The sequence below is a fragment of the Harpia harpyja genome, chromosome 2 (genome assembly GCF_026419915.1).
Source record: "Harpia harpyja isolate bHarHar1 chromosome 2, bHarHar1 primary haplotype, whole genome shotgun sequence".
Classification (NCBI taxonomy): Eukaryota; Metazoa; Chordata; class Aves; order Accipitriformes; family Accipitridae; genus Harpia; species Harpia harpyja.
Genome location: NC_068941.1, coordinates 44,524,332 through 44,544,533, shown reverse-complemented (window position 1 = coordinate 44,544,533; position 20,202 = coordinate 44,524,332). Strand labels below are relative to the sequence as shown.

At 37.4% G+C, this 20,202-nt stretch overlaps 1 protein-coding gene across 4 annotated transcripts in view; it reads left to right on the top strand.

The window, feature by feature from the left end:
- Positions 1-20,202, top strand: part of FSTL5 (follistatin like 5) — a 343,245-nt gene that overhangs the window by 97,938 nt on the left and 225,105 nt on the right. For all 4 annotated transcript variants that reach the window (XM_052778379.1, XM_052778370.1, XM_052778387.1 and 1 more), the window contains exon 4: positions 10,424-10,672. In XM_052778379.1, the coding sequence (XP_052634339.1) occupies positions 10,424-10,672 (249 nt within the window). The remainder of the gene's footprint in view (positions 1-10,423; positions 10,673-20,202) is intronic.

Sequence of the window (20,202 nt, the reverse complement as noted above, 5' to 3'; positions counted from 1 at the left end):
CATGTAGCAATACTAGTGGGTTCTATCAATTTCTAATATTATCCAAGAAAAAAACACAGTATTTTTGCTATGTTTATAGGGGCAGTTTGTCACTAGGCAGAAGTTATATCAACTATTACAAAAAGCATGACAGTTGGAATATCTGACTGGAATTTTTCTTTCTGTTGAAAGCTAAATGCTTTCTCATTCATAAAGATATATATGCATTTTCTTATAAGATTGATTTTCCATGAGGTAGGAGATAGGGCTTTTTGTATTTTTACTTTAGTTTGCTTTTACAGATTTATTAGAAGAACCAAAAGAATAAAGCCAGTTGATTCTATAGTGAACTATTTCCACAAAGAGTACCAGACTTACAAAATTGAAGCTGTCTTACTATGGTTTAGCAGCAAAACCATTCTTTAATCTTTTTTTTTTTTTTTTTAGGAATTATATTTCACAGAAAATATCTTTAGTTTAAGTACAGAAGTAAAAAAATTTTTCAGTAGTCACATTGCTTGACTGAATCATCTCACTAGTGCATTATATTCTGTGAAAGAAATTATTTTTATATTTGTTTAAATGGAATATATCTCTGGTATAACAGGTAATTTTTAACATGTATAAAGACTTATACATAGATGTAGAAATAATTTTAAATAGACTGTTTATGTGGACTATTGCTTTTATAAATTTTTCAAACAGGAATATTCTCATATCATATGTCAGGATGAAGGTTTTTGATACTTCACTTTTCCATGTATTTTTTCTTTTCATGGAGCAATATTCTCTCCTAACAGAGGTCTGGAAAAGCATTTTGCCTTTTCATTTTAGCACAGTCTAGCTTTTAGGGTGGTTTTTGATAACTGTAGATATTTTGGGTTAACTCTAACTGTTTCAGAAAAAAATACAACTTTGCTCAATATATGGAGCAGATAGGATCAATCCTGCTCTGAAAAAAGAGGGGTATACACAGTGCATTTTACTATGCATCACTTCGTAGCTAACTTACAATGGCAGAATTAAGTCATGAAAGTTCAAGCCTATTTGAGATTACGATATTCTTTTAACAAGGTCCAGAGGCAAATGGTATTGCTTCACCATGTATATATCTATTCTTTGTAAAGACATTCTTTTTAAGACTCCTTTTTACCGTCTCTAAAACACCACTTTCAGATACTGCATACCTTTTGGAATGGCATTTACATTTTGTAGGGTTTGTTGGTTTCTGTTTTTTTTTCTTTCAGAAATCCACACATGGGTCATTGGTGTCAAAGTTTGTTAGCTGAGTTAAGTGTCTTTGAGAGCTATGTTCATATATACAAGTATGCAGCATTTTGCTTGTTGTTCTTTCTGAAGGGCTTGCAAAGATCATAGCCTGCCTTAATAACCCTTACACTGTTAAATTTCATGCGTTTATGTTCCACACAGGTAAAGGACATGGAAAATATTAGTTTCTTACTACTTTTGTCAAAGAAATTGAATGAGAAATTATTATCATATTCTTCCAAATACACTTTTTCCTAAAAATTCCACTGATTGACAGTTTAGATTAACTTCCTTCCCTCTGCTCCCTTCCCTGCCCTCCTGCCCTTACCTTGCTGGATTTACTAATGCCTACAAAGCTCTCACACTGTTTTCCTGTACTGGGTCTGTCTGGGATGAAGTTAATTTTCTTCATAGCAGCCCACATAGTGCCATGTTGTAAATTGGTGACCAAGACAGCGTTGGGTTTTAGCTATTGCTGAGCAGTGGTTGCACAGCATCAAGGCCTTTTCTTTTTCCCACCCTGCCCCCCTCAAAGCAAGAAGCTGGAAGGGGATACGGCCCGGACAGCTGACCCGAACTGACCAAAGGGATATCCCATACCATAGCTCAGCAATAACAGCTGGGGAAAAGGAGGAGGAAGGGGGGGACATTGGTGGTTAAGGCATGGCCCTGTTACGTGTGCTAGTTTCCAGGAGGTGGCTGGGCATCTGCCTGCTGATGGATGGAAATTAGTAAATTAATTCCATATAGAATTCCTTCTGAATTCCTGAGGGGGTCAGCAAGCAACTGGGTGGGCGCTTACCTGCTGTCCAGGGTCAACCTGCCACCGTTCCCTAGTAACAACTTGAAAAAAATGAACAATGTCATATTTACTAGGAGCAAATGTTTGTAATCAGTAAAGCTGAAAATGCTTGGCATTTCTTTTTTAGCTTTCCTTGAACAGTAATGATGCAGCACTTTAACCATACGGTTTAAATGCTGTTCAATGTCTATGCTACTTTTTCTAGTAGAGGTCCCTGGGGAAGGTAACAGAAAGGCATCACAGCTCTTTTCTCCAGGGAGGGCTTTGAAGTAAAAAACCCCAACAAAACAGTTTTGTTTCAATGTCTAACATGGGAATTGTATAATATCTGGATTATGGTATGCTAGTTCATACCACGGATAATTGAATGACCTTTTTGGTGCCAGCTATTTGATCAGAGGATAAGTTAAATTTTCTGTTTATAATGTTGTTTCATATAGGAGCATATTTAATCCCAGGGAAAGGCACATATGCCTATGGAGGAAACAGCAGTCTTTTACTGCAGTATTAACTCAAAATTGACAAATCTGTTCTTCATGTGAAAAGTTACCATAGAGCAACAGTTATTATTTTGTGTTACTGCCTTGGTTCTTGAGACCAAATCCTAACAGCCTTTCTAATTTTAAACTATGTTTAAAAAAAGGGAAATTCCAGTCAATAATTAACTGAGAGTTTTGCTTATTTTGATCATATTGCTAAAACTAATCAGTTTGGGTTTTAAATAACAAATGAGCAATACTCAGGTTGTTTTGTCTGACTGAGAACTAAGCTAGCCCTTTGTGATTTTCAGCAAGCTGTATTTCAAATAAGCATTAAAATGTGCGAAAGGTTGTTCAAACTATGACCTTTTCAAAACTGCTGTCGCTGTGATGCACATTACCTGCTCTTGGTGACGTTGGGTAACACATCCGGCAGAATAGAGGATCGCCTGCTGCGCTGCAATTGAAAAGCAATCAACCAGTTGAATAAAGGTCCATGTATGTATTTATGTGATGAGGCAAGCATGTCATTTCCCACTTTGTTTTAGAGCATACACTGTTTGCCACTGGTTTGATGTTAAACGAATAATAAACATTTTTCAAAAGACAGAATATGTGAGAGAAACACAGTAAATGCTAGGTGCAACTAAGGATTTACTTGAAAATAATGAATTGCTGGCCTGAAACTGCTCGGAGGACATCAGTCTATATTTACATGTAGACCCAGCAGTGCTCTTACTCCAAAACTGTTCAGCTCTGTTTCAGACCTGTATATGTTTTCCATTCTCCTGTATAAGGCAAGTAGCATGTCTTGAGCCCACAGATAGTTTTACCAATTTAATGGTCACTGGTCAAATGTAAGGAGGATGATCAACGGAGGGGATTTTTGCAAGGCTTAGTATAGTGCCAGAAGATCATCTCCCAGCAGCGAAAGAGACTTTGGCAACGCTTTCTTGGCTCCCACAAGCACATGAAGAGTCCTAGCCAGGACAGTAATTTCACCTGAGGGAACGCGCAGGCCACTGGGCTATGAGGCTGCACACAAGACCTTGCCGTCTGGGCCCTGGGCACAGGGCCAGAGCATTGCCCTGCAGCACTTTGGTGGTGAAATTGATTTTGGTTCAGGCAGAAATCTGAACAGGGTGCTGCTCTGGAGGAAAGGCTGTGCGGTGGAGTTGTCATAGTCGTTTGTTTTGCTCTGATATCAAAGCAGATGCTTACTAGCCCAGCGAGGGAGCAAGGAAGCTTAGAGAGGCAGGAATCCACAGGAACTCCGTCTTAATCGTAGGAAGAGAGGGCTGGGCAGGGGCTGAGCCTCCTGTTGCGGGGCGGGGAAACCACCCGGGGCTGCCCCGGAGGAGCCGGTGAGCCCCGGCCGGGGGCGGGCGGCGGTGCAAGAGGGGAGGGAGCCCCGGGGCAGCGGGCGGGCAGGCTGCGCTTGGGCACGGCGAGAGGGGAAAGCCCGTACAGGGTCAGCTAACGGGAAGGCGGAGGAGCAGGTGAAGGCTCTGGAAGGTGAGAAAAGTTTCTGCCTCCTAAGCAGAAGATGGTTTTATGTAGTGCTGATTGCGTTTTCATTTCTACTCCTTTTCTTATGCGGTGTTTTTGTTCCCTGTCTTCAATTTGATTCAAGCAGAGGAGGTATGATTTGATTTTTCTCTTTTCTGAGGAAACTAAATTCTGTAAAGTTTGCTCAAGGTAGCCGCAAAGTGCTGGTAAGAGAAAGGGATTCACATGGGCAAAGTTGCTATGCTGACTGATTGTGACTGACAGATACACTCTTCTGGGAGGTTTCAGTATTTCAGGTTAATAGCTGGGTATGCAACTCTTACAAACCTTCTCGGTATTAGAGGTTTTTTTCTTCTCCTTTTACTCAGTGTAGTTTTGCATATTTAGTCCTTTAGAAGTATGGCACTTTCTCCTATTTTGTTCCTAATTTACCTTTACAGGAGAATAAGAAAGTCAACTTTATTTGAATACACAAGGCAAGGATTCTCAAAAGTGTATTTAGCCTGACTTTTAAGGTTAAAAAAGGCATGCGCAGTTATGACGTCTTGTGTCCGTTTCTGTTAGTCAGTCCTCACTGGTAAGTGTTGAGCAAACCAGAAGATTGCAATCAAATTCTAAGGAGGTGCAAATCCTTACAGTACTTCCATTCCCTGACAAAGTGGGGGGAGGGGGGCTTTTTTTGTGTGTGAGTGGGGGGGGGGGGGTGGCACAGGGAAGAACAGAGGAGAGGACAGTACAAGACCCAGCCGAAAACTGATTGTATGCACAGGCAAAGTAAACTGTTGTATAAAGTACTCCAGCTTACTTGGTTGATGCTGAAAGAAAACCATGGCACAGCAAACTAATGATCAGCCATGTGTACTATTTACCATCACTCCTACAGGTGGGAGCAGGGCTGAGGGGTGGGAGCTGAAAGTGGCTGTCGCTGCGGGCAGTGGACTGCAGTTGCAGCTGCAGGTGCTCATCCTGCTCCTGCACAGGTGTGGTGCTTGCTTTCATTTTTTCTTTTTTCCCACCCTCCCATGTTTGAACCACTAGTGCTGCTGGTATGAACTTCTGTTTTGCCTCTGAGAAACTAAAGCTTCTAGACAAATTGAGGAAACAACAACAACAAAGTTGAATGTGAAGAGATGAGAAAGGAGTTTTAAGTGGAAAAACAAGAGAGACCTCTGAGTTTAGTCTTACTTGGAAAAGAATGTGAGATTGAATTATTTTTAAGGCTGAGCCTTTAAAAGTTAGGGTTTCAGAGGCATTTTTTGGAGCTCTATGTCCTTCTACTTTTATGATCTTCATGTAGGTAGGTAGTGGTATGAAAGACTAGTTAAATTGAAGATGCCCTATAATCGCTAAGGGTCAGTCAGTCACAGAAAAAGAAAAGCGAACAAACATGGAGCAGGAATTTATATTTTTGTCACTTTAGAAATTTGTAAGAAATACTTACATGTATGTATATAATCTATAGAAGACACATGTTAAAATTATTTTGCATACAAATCCATGAACATGACCACAAGTGAGATTTCTCTACACACCACCACCCTGCCCAAGGTGACCATATTCCAGAGATCCCATCTCTTCAGAAAAATGTATGAAATAGAAATTCCTAGTAGTGTGTCCAAAAGCTTGGCTAAGCTGGTTAGAGTTTGGAATGCAGATAATTTAGTAGTCAGTTGTGAAAACTGTATTGTCTGTTACAATAGAGGCTCACACAACAACCAACCAAGCAAAGATGCTACGGTTTAAAATCAAGGCATATGCTGTGGTAAGGCACTCTAATACCATGTTTAGAGAATACATTGGTAAGGAGAGTTCAAAATCCTGTATCTTTTTAGTTTATTAAGATATGTGCTGTTAGTTATGTGGGGGAACTTTATTACCATCGGCATTATATTGACAAATTATGAATAATTTTTATTTACTCTAAAAAAATTCATTCTTTTCTTTAAATTTTGTCCCCTGCCCCAAATATTCCTAACGAGAATAAAAAATGCTAAATTACTGAAGAAGTTCATATTCCAAGAGTGCTGGATAATGAGTAAAGCAGATTTAATGTCATGTTCAGTCAGTGTAATTACAAGCTGTTCTTGCTAGTGATATCAAAATTTGTTGAAGAACTTCTGTTAAAATACTACAGCTTTAAAAAAAAGAAAAAGTCTAGAGCTTTAATATTTATGAGCAGATACTCACAGTTCATGGTGAGGTCATGCTCAGTGTTAATGCCCTACCAGTGTTAATGGTAGGTGGTAATCAATCTTCTTTTCCTCTTTTTTTTTTTTTTTCTTTCTCCCATCTCCCCATTGCTTTCCCTGAGATATTTCTGCTTCATGTGAAACTTAAGGCTACACTGGACACTTACCAACATTAGGATTACAGTCTTGGTTGAGCCTTTTGTAGATAGTATATTGAACAAAAATACAGCTGTAGAGTTGGAATTGTCATTTACATAATCATTTTAAATAAAAGGGAGGTGGCGTTAACGGGACTGTTGACCTCAGAAATCAGCGTTAGTAATTTGTACACAAGATACCAATGTATTGTCTCCAAAAATAGCTGCCACTTTGTTTTAGATGACATGTAGATAATGCTGCAAGTTATGACAGAAGCCATGAATGCAAATTATGTTGTTAGGGCAATAAAAAAAAAAAAAAAGTCTGAGTTTGTGAGGGAGGGCTCAACATACAGCAAGCTTGTGTGTGTTCCAGCTTAGGGCCAACTGGAGAACGTGGTGATGCATACTCTCAAGAATTTCCAAGGTTTCCATGTGCAATGTTTCTCTTAACTGATTAGTTAAAGGAAGAAATGTATATTCCTGTGAGCCTCTTGCATGCTAAACCATCCACTTAATTCCCAAGTGTAAATGATGCAACCATGACCTAAACCTTGCTCAACTCTGGGTGCTGTTCAGCTGGCCTTCAGCTAGGAAACATGTATGCGGAATCCTAAGTGACAGCTTGAAACTGTATTTATTAAAATTTGTCTTAGGAGAAAAGCCAAAACAATTTTGCTTTCTCCATTTCTTAAAAATAAGAACTCTCTTCTTTTTCTTTGCTCTTTCATTTTATGTCTGTTTAGAGTTTAAGTTTCAAGAGAATCTGAAAAACCTGTGTCACTGCTTTGGGTGTCTTAGGCATAATAAATTTTTAATATTTCTTAAAGTGTGGGGTTTTTTAACTTAAGGCTATGATAATTTAAATGTTTCCTGACTTACTTTCAAATGCAACAAAGTACATTTTATTTTCCGTACTATTATAGACCCTCTCAGAGTGCATAGGTATTACACTTTTTTGGCTGAAAATTCAGAGTACGTAGCTAATATAGGTACACGCTTCCCTGTTGTTGTGTTGTGGCACTTGGCAAATGCAGACTTACCTATCATCACATAAGCAAGACCAATTAAATTGCTGGCAAAAGATTAGCATTCATGGGTGGATTATTTGTCATCTTGATTTACTCGTTCTCAGTCTCTCAATATTGAATATATGGGGCTGCTTATCTTCTCTAGTAAATTACTGAATTATGTCCAAATATAGGAACCTAAGTTCATCTTGGACTAGTTTACTTTCTAAATCTAAATGCTTAGATGGAAGAACAGCCTTCAGAAAAACTTGGTGGTTTTTTGTTTTATAACTTGGAGGGAGATGGTGGTGTTGGTGGTCTTCTGAATGGGTGCCGCATCCTAAGTAACTTTGTCCCAGGAGACTTATCTACGCTGGTGTTAAAAAGACCAAGCAAACAGCCCCCCTCCCCCAGAAAAACCCAACAAACCCTCCAAAACCTTGCATTGTCACTCTTTCAAAAGTATACCTCCATTAATAATAATTCCCAGTAGGAAAAGTAATAGTGGCAATTTTCTGAGTGTCACTGGAATAGTCAGGTGTTTCATGAATGGGCTGCAAGTCACAGCCCATATGGGTTTAAAAGATGGTTTATTGTTGATAATGACAAGATTCCTGTAGCTTTGTACCTGAATAGGAAGCAGCTCTATTCCAGGATGAAAATTATTGCTACCTAAAGGAACTAGCCTTTTTGGAAACGTAAAATAAAATGAAGGATTTGCCAAATTTGCATGATTTGCGTGTTTTTTCAGCTCTGACAATAAAATGCTAGTGTTTTTTATCTATAGCTCGTAAATGCCCCTTCCTAAGGCTATTCAAAACATCTGGTATCTCCTTTTGTTCCACTGGCTTTTTCCTCTCTGAATTAGAAGTCTGGTTGTCCCAGTATTTCATTAATAATTCCCCAGAAATGTAAAGCAGAAACATGGAAAAACTTCTCTCGGTAGTATTTAAAATAGTTCTTTGCAGTTGTTTCTTTATTACTCAGTTGCAGTGCTTAGTGCTTCATCACTTACTCAGGTGAAAGAAAAAAAAAAACAAGCAGACTGCATGTGCCCTGCACCTTTTGCTAATTTGATTTGATCTTCCACAATGAAGTTAGTATTTTGACTTAACTGATGAAGATCAAATCCATGCCATTACATATAACCTTGTTTTCTATTGGTAATCTTAAAATTCCTAGATTTCTGTGTCACTAGCTTATTTAAAAAAAAAAAAATTACTTAAGTCTAAACCCATTTATTTTTATCTCACAGTAGCTATTTAATATTTATTGGTTTGTTTACATTTTCAGAATTATGTGCACTTTTAGTTCAAATTTCTATCAAAGTTATGTCTGTGAACATTTTGTCACCTCATTTGAAATTGCGTGGATTATATTTTTTTTTTACTATGAGTGATCTGATAACCACTAGTTGGTGGACTTTTTAAGAATAAACATTTAAACTTTTTTCTTAAGTATGTACTATAAAACACTTGAAACACTGCATAGCTGCTCCTTTTTATCGAATACATTATATCTGCAAGTTCCTAACTTAAAAATAGCACAGAACAGTGCTTGTTAAACGTGCTGAAAGCATTAAAAATAGCTGAACTTAAGGCAAAGACTGTGTCTGAAGAAAGAAGCTTGCCTTTATTGAGGTCAATGGGAATTTTACTATCGACTTCAATAGAAGGAGTTGCGTATGCAGTGATGTACGCAAATAAATGTATTGTTTTGGAATAGTTAATGGTGTAAAATGGAGACATTTATAAAACATTTCATAACAAAGTAATACAGTTTTTCATTATGGCAAAAAGCTTGCTTGTTTATTGATGTACATGGTTGGTATATGCTGACATATACCAACACTATAAATATCAATATATATTATGCAAATCATTCTCCCTCATCTGAAAGTAGCTCTTTTGCATTCAGGCATCAGATTCAATTAGAGTACTAAAATGAAGTCCCAAGTGAAGTCTTAAATCGGTTTCTACTTTCACAGCAATATACAGCACAGTGCATTGTTGAGTCACCACACACCTCTTAATAATTCACAGCAGTTATCAGATTGAGATCTTTATCTTCCAATTCAGAAGGCAGAAATAATAATGATTTATGGACTTTGGCCTCAAACTGCAACATTTCTATCACTTCAAAGAAGTCCTGTAATTCTGTAATGTGTGTACATGACCTGTGCTGTAAAGTACTCTTGGACATTGCAAGACTTTATTTGAGGTTAGCGGTAATAGAAGGAAATTGGATTTATATTAATTTCTGTCAGTTAATGTCTGTTGCTTGTATATAGTGGTGATATGTTGGCACAAGGAGTAATATTTTCAAAAACTTATGGGAAATTTTTAATGTTGAATTGGGTTTGCCCATTTCAAGTCAGTTTGGTGCTTTTCCACCATGCTCTTCCCTGAAATGTCATTGTCTTGCCACCACAGAGGTTTTTGGTTTTTTTTCTTCTCCATGTAGTTTAAGAGCCTTGACCCATCTTTCGTTATTCTTGCTATCAGTCTCAATGTGTGAATGTCTATTTTATCTGCCTGTCAGAGTTCAAGGAGCATCTGGATGTTGCCCTTATTCATATGGTTTAGTTTTAGGTAGTCCTGTGAGGAGCACAGAGTTGGACTCGATGATCCTAATGGGTCCCTTCCAACTCAAGATATTCTGTGATTCTGTGATCTAAATTCTAGAGAATGCATTGTTCTATTACATGCAATAGCATAGCAATCTTAAGGGGACAAACTTCAATATACCTTTAAAAAGGCATGATGTGCTATGAAACTTGTTAAATGAAGAGTAAATATTGTCTTGTTACTAGACATTGCTCTTAATTACAGTTAATCTAACACATGACAATGACTAAAAGTATACCTAGTCATGATAACAAGACTATATTTGTTTCATTTCAGGCTGACCTATGTTAAGCATTAGTCAAGGATGTAACAAAGGACATATTCTCACTTCATTTACAAAATACAATCCTTTTTGTATCTTGCATGCAACTAAATAAAATATAATTAATATCTCAAAGCTACTTTTTTTTTTTTTTTTTTAGGGTATATGGGTCAAGATGGCCATTTCAGATCATGCGAAAACAAGTACTGCGGTCTGGGTAGACACTGCGTTGTGAATGGGGAGACTGGCCAAGCTGAGTGTCTATGCATGGAGCACTGCAAGCCGCATTACAAGCCTGTGTGCGGTTCTGATGGAGAATTCTATGAAAACCATTGTGAAGTGCACAGGGCTGCCTGTCTGAAAAAGCAAAAGGTCACCATTGTACACAATGAAGATTGCTTCTTCAAAGGTAAGTGCAGCTGAACAATATCTGGAATATTGCTATCAGGTTATGTGTTTTCAAGCAGTTGTATAGAGGCTGCATGGAGTGTACAGTGAATAAATTACTGAAAAAGTTACTACAGTAAGTATCTTATTCCAGAGATATTTTATGGATTGTTTTTTTCCTTTTGTTTGTACTTGGTGCTCTGGGCAATCACCCCTTTTTAACCTGAATAAACCAGTTGTCTCCTGGAAATTAATCCATGGCAGCTTGTCTTACAAATGTGGCTGTTGACCTCATTCATCTGAATGTACTTACAGTCCCAAAGCCCGAAGGATATTAATCTCTATTACAGGAAAAACAGAATTTAGAATTTCAGAGGGGTTTTGCAAGGCTGCAGGACCTATGCTTGTATTTGGTGTTGAAATTGATAGACCAGCAGATTGTTCATGGCTACATGGGTCTTCCTTGCTTTGAATTTGGACAATGAAGAGTTTACTTACATATTTACTAAAGCATGCAAGTTTGGCTACTTTTTAATCTTCTGAATACTGAGAGATGCCAGCCTGATTGCTGAGAGATATACCTTATGTTAAGTATCTTATACTGAAGATGTCAACAACTGCAACTTGCTTTTTTTAATGTAATTTGAGCACACCTTGCAGGTTTCTGGAACTCTGCCAATACAGACCTTGATTAAGCATGTTTGAGTACTTTGACAGATTTGCAGCATGTTTTCACTGGTTAAAACAGGCAGATGGCTTGGGGGGGGGGATGTTTTTAAATAAGGCCATTTTTAATGAGTCTACCTAGGGATTGAATTAATTCATATTCTTTTTAAAGGCTGTCCTGTTTTTGTTAATAGTATTGTATGTTGTGGATATAGTTGCATTCTCAGTAATAGCACCTTTGTAGGGAACATTCATTTAAATGACAATATTCCACTTAAATTTTAATTGTATTCTAGTATAAGGTTGTTCAAATGGAACCAATTTTAAAATTTTCAGAGTTGAATTTTTTACTGCATTTATGGTTGAGGAATTGTCCTTTAAATGAAAAGTTGAGCTTTTTTTACCAAATCCAAACATCCCAGGTCATGCACAAATACCAATATCTTTATTATTATGAAGGGTTTTGTAGTAGAATAATGAAGGGGGGGGAGGGTGGGCAGGGGGAGCACACCAAAAATTCTTTTCTCAAAAACTTAATTAAAGAAAAAAAATATAATGCTTGCACAGCTGGGCTTTATATAATTGTTTCTTGCTGAGTAAATGGGGTGACTGCCAAGGTGAAGTGCCTTTCCTCCTTTGCCTCCTTCAGCAGACATGTTAAGCTTAGCAACTTCATCAAAACATGTTAAGGGACAGGGGTTCATAGGTTGAAGGGTGTGTGTGTGTGTGTGGAAATCTTGTAATGGGAAATGCACTTGTAAGTAATAGTGAAGGTTTAAATTTGTTCAAAACTAAATAAGGACACTGTATAAAACTGATATATCATCATAATATATAGATTTTAAGTAAGTAGCATGTTATCTAAGGTAGTGGAAAAAAAATTACTTTAGGAGTATAGCATTTGGGGCTTGTAGGGAATGGTTTGCACAATAACAACAAAACCTGAATGTTTCTGTCTTGGGTCTTAACAATCACAATCTTTTTAAAAAACTTTTTTGATGATGCAATACTCTGATAGAAGAAATGACAGTAACAAGCACTAAAATGTTTAAATTTATGGGGCTAATTTCAGTTCTTCAGTGTGCTATATACAATACAAATAAATTCAGAGCATGTTTGAAAAATTGTAGTGTTTCTTTTTCTGAGGGGGGGGAAACGTAGTGAGATTTATTTACTGAAATGGAAAGCGAGACAGTACTTTAGATAGAGATATCATCCAAATGCTGTCTACAGTTTTGTTAGCTCATCTTTGTTTTAAATTTACCGCATTAGTTTCATATCTATTGTAGTGGATAATGGAATATACGAATAGTGTTCAATTTCGGACACCTAATTTGGATGCTGGGTTAAAAAAGTAGGTTTCTCCTTTAGTCAGTGACAATATTCAGAAAAGGACTAGGATATCCAAGTGGCTTGCTCTGAGTTGCCTTCTGAAAACTGTTATTTATCAAGATACTCAAATCTTCTAATTTGGGTAGTAAAACTAGATGCTTACAAATAGTGTAAAATATTTCATTTTCTCTCTTCTTTCTCATCTTATGTTGACTTCAGTGGTGTTAAACAGGTGAGAGTGGGGACAATTATTTTCCTATAATTTATTTGGTATGTATGATTTTCCTATATTTTATTTGGTATATATGGGCCTTACCAATCTCCATTTCTACCTTGTTAACTTCAGCTCATTCACTGCTGTAATAGAGCACAGTGACATTAAAGCATTGTTGCCATTCATGACTGTTGAATATGTCCTCCAACATTCACTATATCTATATGGTAAAGGAGCCAGAAGATTTCAAACTATTTTCATGTTATTCCTTCCTTTTACAGAACATTTCTGAGGTAGGCACTAGTAGATTGCCTTCAGTAAGGCTGAAGTCCTGCCAGTTATCAGGTCAAAAATATTAAAAAGTTAATAGGAAAAAACCCTCAACAGAGGGACTCCTGGATAGAGAAGGTGAACCCCATCACTACCAGTGGTGTCAGAAGGGCACTGCCACATGTCCTCCTTGTTAGTTTAGGTGGCATCCTCTAGCACAAATGATCTCACTTCAATAAACTGCTTCTGAGACCAGAAAAATTCAAAAAAGATCTTACATTCAGAAAACAAATATTCTGAGCATTTTGTTTAGTCTTTCACAGAATTCTTTAATAAAGGCTAATCTGAACTTGGGGGACAGCAGGGGAAAGAGGTTCAGTATGCCTACAAGATGCTGTTACATGAGATGGTAGTCACTGACAGCAACTCTATATATGATGATTGCAGTTAAAGTTTTTTGCTTTCTGGTCTATTGCTACTTCATTTTCAGATCAAACAACTGTGTACTTTGTTACTTGATTGATTTTTTTTTTTAATTTTTTTTGTAAATTTTATCTGTGGTACGCTTTATATTTGTCTCTAATAAGGTCATGCTTTAGGGTTTTGGGGTTTCAAATCCTCATACTGGGTTGATTTTTTTTTTTTTTTTAATTTTTTTTTTTCTTGCAGGAGGAAATATTCTTCATGGATAAATTTTAAGTTTTAGATAGATTGGGTACTGAGCTCAAGATCAGAGAAGCTGAGAAATACACCTTATTTAAAGGAGTAAGCTTACCAGAAAACACTTCAGTATTCTATGTCTGGAAAATAAAATTTTATAAGCAAATGTTCTATATACCTGATTAACATTACAATAGCAGCTAAGTAGCTATAATTATTTAAATACTATATCTTGTAACTGAATGATTTATAGTTGATCTCAAACATCATGAGTTCTACTTAACAGTTTTAAAATTGCCATTTTAAACACTTACATGATGAGTGGAGTTAAAGGATTGACTTGCTAAATGAAAGAGATCCTTGGTTTATATGTTGAAACTCCATTAACATCACTGAGAAATGTGTGTCTTGCCTAAGCTGTGCATGAAACAACGTAGACAAAAAGCATCAAATCCTTCACAAATTGCTATGTCTGAAACATTTGATAAATGCATTTTGAGGTATTGAAAGCTACCTATGTCAAAGCTGTAATCTCCTGATATGCTGTTTTTCTAAACTAAAACTTCAGATTCTTGTCCCTTACCTGTCTTTTATGTAGATTATTTATCACTAAATCTGTTAGTTACATTTTTCTTCTTTTGATTTTTTTTTTTTTTTAAGTCCCATTGTAGGCTGACCAGTGGTGCAGATAAACTTGGAACAGTTAGTAGAATATATGAACTGTTCTTCCCATTTCTGCGTCTGACATGGGCATGCCCAGATTCATTGGACTCCTTCCTTTTTCATTGTCACTTGCTGTCTTTATTTCCTCACACTAAATTAAATTGTACATTTTTTCCCAAACGTGTGCGATACAGGCATAAAACAGTAGTTGAGGTAGAAAGTTTTAATCATCTCTTTGTCTTTCCCTGATGATTAAGGCTGTTATGCAAACTGTACATTTTTGACATGGATCAAGATAATGGCCATCCTAAATTAGAAATTACTTTTTCTCCACTCTTACTGTAATTTTTCCATCAGTTGCTTATTGGCGTGTCATGATGTCCTGCCTCAGACGCTGAATGATTTTTCCTAATGGCTTGGTTAGGTGTTGACTGTGACCCTCTGAGTTACTTAATAAACTGTCTCAATTTCTTCTGGTATAGAGGCAAAAAGTAGTCTGCAGAGAAGCTAATTACTTTTAGATCCATAGAAAAGGGGACTATATTAGAATATTTTCTATACCTGTCAAGCCCTCTACTTCCCACCTGTGAAGTTCAGAGTCCTGTGACTGGATGTTAGTGAATGCAAGTTCCACAATCACTTTCAGAGGTGCTCTCAGGCCTTAACTGTCTAAAAATATTTAAGATTAATCCAAGAATGTAAGACAACTCTTTAGGAAATCCTTTGTGATCCAAGGAACTTTCTGCCTAAGAATCTCAAATTATTTTTTTCAACTGCTAGGAGAACAAAGGAAGGGGGAAGTGAACAGCTGGCTGGCTGCTAGTTCACTTAGTCTTGGTGGTTATCAATCATATTTGTGGTTTATTAGTTTTTAATTCCTGAACAGAATATAGGAGAAGGTAAGAGAAAAGGGAAAAGCAAAGGAAAGGAAATAATGGAATGAAGGTAAAGAGAGAGTATATCAAGGAGAAAAGAGAGATGGCTAAGTGCCAGGATGGTGAGTTCAGTGGTGGGAAGAAGAGGAAACATGAATGATGAACTAAAGGAAATACTAGTGACAAAAATCAAAGTTCAAAGCTTAGATTATTCATTAGATCTGATACTGACAGTGTGAGCTGGGAAGTCTGATATGCTGATGCCGTTCTGGGTTGGCACTGCTTTTGTTGGCTTGCTGACTACATAGTTCTTTGGCTAGGTGGCCTCTGCATGCTCTCTGCTTCCAGTGTCCTGGCTGTTCTCAAGCCATGTGCTTTGTGTTTCAGAGCGGCTTATTGTTTTGTGTGAGAAAAGAAATCCGACCATCTGGCTCACACTGCGCTTGATACCATTTTATAACCTCTTCCTAGTTGTCATGAGCCATAGCTTTAACAAGCCCTAGAGGGTGGTGATTCAAATGGACTAGAATTGCTTTACTTGGTGTCTCCACCACTATCTTCGTTCTGTGAAGTGGCACTGTGAAATTAATGGCTTTGTGCTGAATTTAGAAGGCTGGAGGCATTATTCTTCTTTGGCTTCTAAAAAGTTCAGCTGGACTCTTGTGTGGGACAATGTACTGGGTGGTGAATGCTCCACACTGGATGTCAAATAAACTTCAGTTATATTTTCATTTTTGTGTTAACTTCAATTACTTCATTTTCCTAAATCCAGGCCAGTAAATCTAAATAAGAGACTAAAAACTTCCCCATGACAAACTTTATTTTATATTTTCTTTGCACCCTGAGCTTCTTGTACCTTTTACATTAAATCTCTTTCTATACAGTGATACACTCAATCATTATGACAAACTGCAGTTTACTAGGAATCGTCAGGAGTGTAATACATACTCCTATGTACTATGACTTGTATAGAATATTTCTGGAATAAAGGTTGCTTCATATGTAAGCTTTTTACTTATAAGTAGCTTCTGTAGCATCCTTATGATATTAACATTATTTTACTTTCTTCTCTTTCTATTTTTGTTTCATTTTTCATTTGGTAAATCTTTTGATCTGTTAAACACTCTGTGGGCTTCAGATTTCTTACTGCTATTACTAAAATGGCTAGATTTCTGAAGACTGCCATAATGTTTGCTTTTCAGTCTGTTCCCAAAAGAGAAAGTAGCAACCTAGGTAAAAAAGTTTGTTGCTGATACTAAGCTGTTCAGGGCAGTGAGGATAAGAGCTGACTAGGAACAAATTCAAAAGGGGTATGGGCAAACTAGGAGAAGTTCAGAAGACGTCAACAAGAGTGACCAAAAGTGCTAAATGGCTTATAAGGGATATGAAGGAGGCTTACAAAATCATCAGGGCATGCTGAGGGTGGATATTAGTGGGCTGCCTTGTAATCCAATATGAGAACTAAAAACTATCAAGTAAGGCAACAGGAATAGATTCAGAACAAGCTTTGGAGTTTGTTTCATACACAGCAGATCTCATGAGTAAAAGCAACATTGGATTTCACAAGCTGACTTTGCAAATACTAGGGGAAAGGCTGTAGGCTTTTTCTTTTGAAAAAAGGCTGGGGGAGGTGAGTTGAAGTGAACTCAGTCCTAACAGTAGCCCACAGAAAGGATCTAGAACACTCGTCTAGCCTCTCCAGTGACTGCAAAAGGATTAGTTCAAAGATTTTTTTTTGTGTGTTTGTGATTTGTGTCCTAGGTGAGTGTGGTCTTACACTGGTTCCTAAAATATTGACACATTCATTTGGAAGCAGTGACATTTATTTAATCTCATTTGATGTGCAAAAGAACTTTTTTCTAAGATGTCTTTGCTTTTTTCTCTGGCTGTCAGTTGGCTTCTCTGTTGACATTCTCAAAAACATCATTCTTAGACTCTTTCTGAAAGCTTGAATTCCTGCAGATAGCATACACCCTTAAGGTTGCTGCTGATAAACTGTCAAGCTTCAACTATCACTCCAGATGTATATTCAACATAAACTGGATTATGAAAAGAAATATGAAAAATCTTTCAGAACTCTATCAGAAGACTAAGAAGTAAGAAAGATTCTGCTTGATCTTCAAACATGTTTGATAGAGCATAGGAATTACTTGACTTATATTAGGAATTCAGCCCATGATCTACATATGCTCACTTCAGTGCAACACTTATGATTTAAGATTAATTTCTGAAGTATGATTTCATGCAGGGGTTGTATATGTTCTTAACTATTAACATTAGTAATTGCATATTCATGGAGTGGTAAAAATTACTGTTAATAACAGGTATATGTTCTGCTTCTTTCAGCATTTTTGTTGGAAAGTGATGTTCTAACCCATGGAAAACTGGTTCTTTTTATTGCCCTTTGAAATCATGACCTAAATTTTAGCGCTGTTTCTCTAGTCAGCTGTCCCCACGTGATTAATTTTCCTGAGTTGTATTGCTCATGAGACTTGGAAGACTGTCATTTTTCCTCAAGCATCTGTGCAAGATTTGTCACAAACATCTCTCTTAAATTGCCCACAGTTGTCTTAAATTGCCTGAACTAACAGAAATCCAAGGCCTACATATGTAATATCTGCTACTGAATCTGCAGAGTGAAGTTGAGTGCAGGATATTTATAAGAACATGCATGTAACATGCTTAATTTAAAAACTAAACATTCCACATACCTTGCATTCATTGTTGTTGGTGATATTGTACCACTTTGCAACTAAAGCCTAGAACTCTACTCTCTTTTTCCTTCTTTGAATTAAATTCATACTTCTAAAATGTAGGATGGGGCAGTGACAAGCCTCAAACACATTATAAATACAGGATTTTTTTGACTGGCTGAAGACTTCTCTTACTTTCAGTAGCTGGAGTAGTCCCAATCTTTGTATATTAATTCCTTCAACACTGGAATAAATGTGTTAATAAGCTTTAACCTGTTATGTATTCTGCATTCATATAGTGATGAGGAATTAGTGTTCTGTAGTTAATCTCTGTACAAAACTTAATGAGGTTTAAAATTGCTTGTAGGGGCATCGCTGCTGTTCGTTACCACACAAAGAAATGGGTCTATGGACATCACCGATTTTCACTGGTAGAAAAATTTGAATTTTAAAACATTTTCTGTTTCCGGTAATGATATTGAATCCATTCAAAGAAGCTGCATTTATACTGAAAGCTGCATTCTAAAGTCTCTATCAAGTCACTGAATCAGACAAGCAACATTTTAAATGTAGATGTGATTACCCAGATTGTCTATTTTCTTAGCATAGATGGCAACTCAGTGCCTATTCGTGATAATATACTTTACTTACAGACTTCTGCCTGAAGTCTGAGCTTCAGGAATTTGAATAAAACTACATTTAGTGGTTTTGAGTTTGGTGGTGTTCCCCCCGCCCCCTTCTCCAAATAAATGGGAAAGAGTGCTTACGGTGACAAAAAAGAAATAGTTTTAGTAATTTTTGGCTTAAAATGTAGATATTGTGTTTGCATGAGCAGTTTCAGAAATGCTAACAACTTCTACATATTTTCCAAATGTAGTACAATAGTTCTTCAAAATCAGTATACCTGGACTATATGTACTAGACAAAGAACCTTGAAATCTTTTTCATTAGATATGCATATATTGTTCATTCTTGCTCTAAATTAAACTGTTCTTAGACATTGTGTTTTTTATGTATTGAATGAAGTGCCTCATTCACCTTCTTTTACTATAACAAATACTGCATAAAGTTCAAGTTTGCAGTTCGATTTGCATTTGGTTGAATAGTGTAACAGTAGTCATTTCTAAGTGTTATTTATAGAAGCAGATGATGTGCAGCTGTTTCATCATTCCTTCCATACAAGGCACCATGATGGGAGAGGGACCCTGTAGCATAGGATGAGAAGTTAAAGGGACGAGCCAACAAAGCCCCGTTGTGACAGAGGGGCTATTAGCAATAGTATCCTGGGCTACATTAGACAAAGTATTGCCACCAGATCAAGGCAATTGATCCTTCCCATCTACTCAGCACTGATGAGGCCATACCTGGAGTACTGTGACCAGTTCTGGGCTCCCCAGTACAAGAGAGACATGGGCATACTGGAGAGAGTTCAGTGAAGAGCCACAAAGAACATTAAGGGACTGGAGCACCTTTTCTATGGGGAAAGGCAAGGACTGTTCAGCCTGGAGAAGAGAAGGCTCAGGGGGATCTGATCAATGTATATAAATACCTGAAGGGAAGGTGCAAAGAGGATGGAGCCAGGCTCTTTTCAGTGGTGCTCAGTGAGAGGCCCAGAGGCAATGGGTACAAACTGAAACACAGCAGGTTCTGTCTGAACATCAGAAAACACTGTTTACTGTGAGGGGACCAGGCAGTGGCACAGGTTGCCCAGAGAGGTTGCAGAGCCTTCCTCCTTAGAGATATTCAAAACCTGACCGGACATGGTCCGGGGCAACCAGCTCTAGGTGGCCCTTTTTGAGCAGAGGGGTTGTACCAGATGACCTCTGAAGGTCCCTTTCAACCTCAACCATTCTGTGATTCTGTGGATAAGTGTCTCCAAAAAACACCCTTACTTATACATTTTTGGCCTGCTTTTGAAGGGGCAGAAAGTAGCACGCAGTGCTCCACTCTGGTCAGTAGTTTCCAGTACTGTTGAGGGAGAAATGGAGAAAACTGAGGAAGAGAAACAGAACTGGAGTTCTGGCAAAGTGTGATCAGTGGAAAGGTAGCATTAAAGTCCTCCCTTCTAACCTGGTAACTTGGGCCTGCTCTTGCAGCTAGGACAATGCAGATCACAGGATAGATTTTCTTTGCTCTCCTGCTAATTCCGTACTGTCATGAAAGTATTGACACCTTGCTA